Source organism: Montipora capricornis, chromosome 3, assembly GCF_036669925.1.
Source record: "Montipora capricornis isolate CH-2021 chromosome 3, ASM3666992v2, whole genome shotgun sequence".
In the NCBI taxonomy this organism is placed as follows: domain Eukaryota; kingdom Metazoa; phylum Cnidaria; class Anthozoa; order Scleractinia; family Acroporidae; genus Montipora; species Montipora capricornis.
In genome coordinates this window covers 73131107-73138606 of record NC_090885.1, presented here as the reverse complement: position 1 = coordinate 73138606, position 7500 = coordinate 73131107, and the positions used below count along the sequence as shown (strand labels likewise).

At 38.7% G+C, this 7500-nt stretch overlaps 1 protein-coding gene across 1 annotated transcript in view; it reads left to right on the top strand.

Moving 5' to 3' along the window:
* Window positions 1-4564, top strand: part of LOC138044007 (RING finger protein 145-like) — a 5398-nt gene extending 834 nt beyond the window's left edge. The window contains exon 2 of the mRNA XM_068890582.1: window positions 1077-4564. Within this exon, the coding sequence (XP_068746683.1) occupies window positions 1077-2641 (1565 nt within the window). The 3' untranslated portion in view covers window positions 2642-4564. The remainder of the gene's footprint in view (window positions 1-1076) is intronic.
* Window positions 4565-7500: the final 2936 nt, after the last annotated feature.

Below are 7500 nucleotides of genomic sequence, written 5' to 3'. Positions count from 1 at the left end.
GAAAGTCATTTGAAACCTGATTCTTCCGGATCAATTTTCCCCACCCCATGCAGGCAAATTCAAATTCCCCACTCCCCAGGTACAGAGGATAGTCAAATGCCCAGGGTTTGCCCAGGGGGGGATGTTGAAGTTTCGATTTGATTGGTGCATTATGTTCTGCTTTAATTTACCTTATGCATCCATCAATGTTATGCCCGAGGGGTGGGGGGGGGGGGGCGGAAGGGGGGGACTATGTACATGTGGGGCATTTGACTTTTCAGAATCTTTAAGAGAGGCAATTCAGATATGAATTTCAGGCATTCAGATATTAATGAACTTAATTACAGTAATAATATTATTATTTATTATTATTATTATTATTATTATTATTATTATTATTATTATTATTATTATTATTCATTAACCCACTGACTCTGCAGGCACCCCACAATGCCCACAGTTGACAAGTAAAATCGTCTGGTGTTAGACAGAGTAAAATCTGTTAAGTCTGTGTTTTTGATTGATTTATTGATTGATTGAGTGTTTCATACCACTTTCTCTCCGATTCAGCCTTGTGAGTCCTACAAGTTAGTTTTGAACAGGGCAGATCATAGGATTGTTGAATTCAAAACTTATATTCCAATTAAACATCATTTGGATGAAAATTAAAATTTTGGCAATTAGGTGTTACGCAAACAAACTTGCCAAGTTCAGAGGAAAAAAAAGAAGTGATTTTTCTATTGCAGTAGCCTTCCAAGGACTAGCAAATATATATAAATTCTCATAAGTATTTGTAAATGCTTCTGGAGACCTCTTTCATCTTGGAGTTCTACAAACAATGTTAGGATGTGCAAAATTCAGAAGAATTTCTCTTGGTAATAAAATGGTGGAACCACTTGCAGCTTCAACATAAAAAAGCAGTAATACAAAGTACTTAAAAGTGCCTTTATTTATGAAAGGAGTTGGGCAACTGTACCCGGGGCTGACCCTCTTTTCTACTGACTTTCACAATAATTAATGATGCTCTGTTACAAATTCTAAAACCCATGCCCTACCAAACTAACCTACAGACTCAAAATTAATTTCTCTTTGAACAGGAATCGTCATCTGTTTGGCGCTGTCCCTTTTGGGCCGAGATGAACTGGTGAATTTCTACAGTCACGCCTTGTTTATCACTGTGGTAACTTTTACACTTTATCTGAATGCCTACAATAGCTTCAACCTGTACGTTGCTTTCAAAGAACAAGGATTATCAAGTCTGACTGAACACAATGCCTTGTCATTGCTGCTTGTTATCAGTGCGGCATGGGTGGTGTACATCATATCATTGGCTTTATATACTCGGGTGTATCACTCCATCAAACCAGTGCTCTTTTCAATCACAACTTTCCCATTGATGTTGCGTTACATGAACCCCTCCAGTCAATTAGATGATCCTCCACTTTGGCTTTGCTGCTGCTTCGCCTATTCATTTTATGCTAGTCTAACCTGTATTTACCAGTGCATTTACGACATTGTTCTGCATTTGAATACCTCATTGCAAATAGTGGAGTGGATGTGCCGAATGTATGGACCAACTGTCACCATTGTCTTCCACTGGCGGCGCATCAAGGTTCCAATCTGTATGATCACTCTGTGGGTTTGGTTATTTATGTATCACAGTATGAATTTCTTACTCTTTTCCACTGAAACAATTACTACACTGGAATTGATTAACTTGACGATGGCCTTGACTTGTAATTCAGTTGTATCCTTGGCATCGTGCTGTTTTGTTATTTACAAGTTGGCTGGGTACATCCTGAATATAGTGAAACGATATCATCGCGAAGAAAACATTGCACCACCAAGCGATCCCTATAGTTCTCCGGAAGGTCTTCGCGAGGGCTTTGGATTTTTCTTCCTTGGTCTCTACACAGGTCTTTCAAGTTCAACAATAAGCCGAAAACTTGTTGTTCTGGAGCTGATATTTTACCTCATAGTATCAGCACTTGTCAGGTCAATGTTTGAAATTGCAGAGCCAGTTCTTTTGGGCCTTGCATCACAACCAACAATTGCCTATCGAAAACATTTCAGGGTTTTGTCATTCTGCATTTTGTTACTTGTGTCATCAATCTACCTTGCCCTGAATTTGTACTCACTGAAGGAAAAGATTCCTTTCATAACGCCAAATGTGATCACCATAGCTCAGATTATTGCAGCTTTAGTTTTGTACTTATTGTATTTGTACGAATCACGTCAAAATCAAATATGGGAGGCACTTGATGACTATGTTTACTTTATCAATGGATCTTGCAAAGTCTTTGAGTTTGTCGTCATTTCAGCTGTACTTTTCTACCGTGTTTGTGACTTTAGTCTGGAATGGACGCTGTTCCAGATCATTATGGCTGTTCTTCATCTTTATTTTAATATTTGGACACCTGCTAAAGAGGGTTGGTTGAGTCTGCGGCAAAGACACCAAGTAAACCAAAAGTTGAATTCACTCCCATGTGCGACTGAAAGAGAAATTGATGAGTTAAAAGATGTCTGCTCTATCTGCTTAGAAGAGTTGAAGGCTGCTAAAGTGACTCCATGCAGACATTATTTTCACAGTTTGTGTCTGCGTAAATGGCTCAATGTACAAAATAAGTGCCCGATGTGTCACACTGCATTGTTGACATTGTAAATGTCATTTGCTGGTTAACTTGTACTATTGTAATGCATGCAAAACATTCCTTGCTAACTAGACGGCAACTTGAGCTGGTTTCAGGGTTGTGGCCCTTGTGATAATCAGAGTTGTGATGTACACAATGTTGAGGGTTTGAAAATTGAATGGCTCTGGGCAAAAATTTGCAAGTAGCATAACTGCCTCCAATTTTACCCCTGAATCAACTGCCTTTAAAGTATTAGGAGAACTGTCCCACACTAAATGCCCAAAATCTCGTCAGTGGGTTTATACACCTTATTCCAAAATGGCCACCATTTGAATATTCTTTTGTTTGCTTGCAAGTTAGCTCCTGTTACCTCATTCAAGGTTAAATATTCTTTTGAATTTTACAGGTAGGTTTGAGAACAAGGCTAATTTGCAGGCAAACAAAAGAATACTAAAATGGTTAAACTTCTCACAGTTGCCATGATGTTGACCAGGAACTATAAATCTGGTGTCTGAACTTAAAATGTCTATGGCCCATGACAAGAGATTTGGTTCCTTGACGTTCACACTTAAAATAATCTCTCGTCCTCTTTTCCACCAATATTTGCAATTTTTTTGTTACAACTTGCAATAAGTTAATCTGTAACTCAATTAGTTGTCTTTTATTGCTCAAAACAAGAAATGTCCTGCAAAATAACAATTCATGCATTCAAAACTCTCTTTGTACGTTTTTGCCCAAAGCCCTTTAATGTATTTGTGATTAATTGCCTGCGTGAAATTGTGCCGACACTCCAAACAACTGTTTCACCTTTCACGACAAAGTACTTAATGTAGTTCAAGAAAGCATTGTAAAACTACAATGATATTAGAATTTTATGAAAATGACCAAACCTTTGAGTTTGAGAAACTTGAGAAACTTCTGCCATCCTCAGTTAGTCGGAATACAAAGTGATGGAAGCTGAATTTGTAATAAATAGAAAATGCTGATGTGAGAAATACCGGTAGTAACAACAGAATGAAGTATAGGGTGAAATTGTGGGAATCAAAAAGATAGTTTAAGATTAACATGGTGTAATTGTTGATTCAAAGAGGGTTGTTCTCTCACCATATGAATAGGCTGTTTTATCTTAAGTTGAAAACTGGTGAGACGTGATCTAAAACACTAAAACAATCTGCTGAGCACATGGCATGACAATGTTCAGAATTCTGCAGATGTTTGAAAATAGGAGAGACCCTATCACTGGTTAAATACTCCTTCACACATGTGGAAAAATGCCAGACCGTTTCGCCAGCATTTAACCAGTGATAGGGCCTCTCACATTTTCAAACATCTGCAGAATTCTGAACTTTGTCACACCACGAGTTCAGCAGATTTTTTTCGTGTTTTAGATCACACTCTCCACCAGTTTTCAACTTAAGATGAGCAAACAACTGTAGAATTTTTATTCCCACATTTTCAAGCTATGCTTCATTCTGTTGTTACTATTCCTGACATTAGCATTTTCTGTTTATTATAAATTCAGCTTCCATTGCTTTGTATTCTGACTAACTGAGGATAGCAGAAGTTTCTGTTGAAACATGTTTTATAAACTCAAAGGTTTCGTGGTTTTCTTAAAATTCTCTACTTGTCTGCTACTATCAAGACCATTTGGAAACAATAATATTAATTATTAATTAACTTTTTTGAAGAAAGTGTTTTCGTTGCCAAGTGGAAAACAAGTCGTTTATTTGTAGGGTTATATTTATATGTTGCATTTGGTAAGTTCTAAGAACACGACTGATGTTTTGATAATTGTTTCGACAACCCTTTGTAGAAGTTTCACCAACTTACATGTAAATGTCACAATAATTGTGTAAAGTACGAGCGAGATTTAATTTGCCTGGGCGAGAATTGAAATATTTAATGTTTTTGTACAAAATAATTACGCCATAATCATTAAAATTATCCCAAACTGACTGGTCGTGTTGGTAATCCTTAGGAGTCGGACTGGGAAGAGTAAGCAGCCTCCCTTTCACGTTCATTCAAGTCTAACTGAAAACATGAATGGGGTTGCTTCTAAACGACTCGTGGTGCTGCGTGGGTGGCGACTTAAACACGAAAATTCGGTTTTATCAGAAACCCACAAGGGTTGAAACGTGTAACGGCCCCTTGTGTGCTGGGAAACAAGCTTCTGAATATTCAATTTGCTAAGTACCATATTTGGAACAACAAGAGCGAGGGGTTTCCAAATATGGTACTTAGCATTGAAACATTCAACCAATCAGTTCGCACTGAATATTCGGAAGCTGTGAACGAGCGTTACACGTTTCAACCCTTATGGGTTTCTGGTTTTATCTAATTGCCCTGATAAAAGACTAACGCTAATCCTGGGGACCATTTCTCGAAAGTCCCGAAACTCTGAACTTTTCGGGCCTTTTTTGGGTGTCACTATTCCCTTAGTATCTTAAAAACGGGCAGAAGCAGAAGACAGTTTTTCTAAATGGCTTTTCCTGCCCGAAATGTTCTCTCGGCTTTCGAGAAACGGGCCCCTGGTCACAATGATTTCGTAAGGTTGTTGATTCACTTTCATCGAATTGTTTGATAAAGCCAGATTTTGAACCGAAAAGGAGGATAGTGACCAGTCTTCTTCTTTTTCATATGACGTCACAGTGACCAGCGTCAGTGTCCCCAAAAAAGAAACGGCAGCCATATTGGTGCCCTGAACTAATCCTTCGAGATGATTACTTTGTTCTGATTGGCTAAAAATAAAGTGTAGTTCTTATCACGGTAACGTGGTTGCAAATTTGTAGCAGCCTCGCAACCATTCATAAGCTACAATCTCGGACAAAACCTGTTGAGACAAAAGAACATTTTCGGTACTCCAATAAGTTATCCACATGTATCGCTTGCAACCTGCCCTTTTCCCTCCCCCCCAACCTCAATGTTGATTTATCTTGGCCACAAATATACTGTAGAACATATGACGATACTCAGCAACATTGATTGATGGGGGGAGGGGAGTGGAAGGGGAGAGTAAGTAGGGATGTTTAAAAATGAAGGCGAAGTTGTGTTACTGTCTCAACAGTTTTGTCCGAGATTGTAGGTCACTGAGCAAACAACTGTAAAATAAATGAAGGGGGGATAGTTTCTAAAGAAACTGTGGTGCTGCGTCGGCGGGGAAGTAGTGTACAAAAATTTGGTTTTATCAACAGAGTTGATAATGTAAATTGACCACCGTACAAAGATTCTAAAAGCTGACGTTTCGAGATGTCCAACTGTTCTAAGAATTTTGGTTCTACGTTGCCAAACAGCTATAGATTTCTTTACTACAACATCACCTAAAAGATTCGCAAACAGGGAAAAGTAGCCCCTGAAGATTTCGGAAGGGACGTTTTTGCAATTTTTGGCACTTAAAAAGGTCACCTAGCAGTTTCGGATGAGTAAATGGTTTGCTGCTAAGTTCTTAGAAGTTAACGTTCAGCTAGCAAATTTTGAAATGAAGCTATCATTCCCTAAAAATTTCGGATACTTCAATTTTCAGCTAACATATCCCAACAGATCCAATTTTTCTAGGTGAGAACAACATCTGTTTAGAAAGTCTTTATACATTACAAGGAGCATAGACATGTCGTTAAAAGGCTTTTGGCTTAATTTACTCGTTGGGTGCCCTTGTAAGGCTCGAGTTGACTTGAATTTCTGTCGCACTTATGATACTTGGATCCCAGTGTGAACTCGTCAACTGTGAAAAAACCGTGACCTGGCTGGTTCAAATGTTCCCAAACGCCGGGCTTCTTTAACGCACATTAACACGTCTGTAAATTTAAAACAGAATCCGTTCCGTAGCACACACGTTTACATATTTTAGTCATTTAACGCATATGTCTCTCGTTTGTTTTTATAGCTACTTTTCGTTTCGAATGAGAGTCGCATTAGTCAATCGCGGTCAGCATTTCAAATGCTGAGTGGGGCCGGACCTCTGTCCTTCCTTGTCCCCTCGTCGATTTTGACGTGGTAGCGCCATTTTCATCAACAAAATAATTCTCTGTGGTATTGTGCCAGCTGTTCATCTTCCGAACGTTACTGATATTTTGTTCTCTCGCTGAAGAGACTTCTCTCCGATCACATGACGGAAATATGTTCAACGCAGTTTCAGTTTTGGATATTTCACGCAACTCCTTCGATTCGTTTTGAATTGGATTGTTGTCACACGGACAAGAAGCGCCCTGTTCGTTGTTCACGAGTTTTTCATTTTTGGCATCGGTGTCTGGCAATGTGGCTTCTTTCTCGCTTTCGTCTAACAGGTTCTTGTCTTCCTTTGCCATTGTTGAAATCTCAATACTCAAGTTCCCTTTAGATTGAGTGCAAGGCTCTTTTATTGTCTTGAAAGTCTTTCTTTCTCGAGGTTTAAGAAATGAATGATCATTAATTGGGAAAGTTCCTTCCTTTATCGTTTTGCTAGCATGTTTACGATGTCCCTTACCAGTAGTAATTTTGTTAAAAATGAAATTGTGTTGTAAATTAAGTATTTTGGAGCTTCCATCTATCTTTGTTCCGAATTTCCCTTGGGTGTCCTGTGACAGAGGAGGAAGCTTGAATTTGGCGTCCATAGCAACAGCCTGGGTGAAGAAAAAATGCTTTGCTTTCGTATCTTTCCTTGCAGACTTTTCCATAATTTCCTTTGCATGTGGTCGATAGATACCCAGCGACTTTTGACGTTCAATTATTTTAAATCTTCGAGCATGAATGAGGCTCATTTCAAAACAGAGGTATCTCTCTCGCATTTTCTTTTCCATTTCGAGCCTTCTGACCTCCACATTTAACGCAATTTGATGTTTTCTGTTCACCTTGACAACGGTGGCTTCGCTGTCTTGTCGATTGCTTCGTATATGCATCATTTTAACACTCTTCTCTA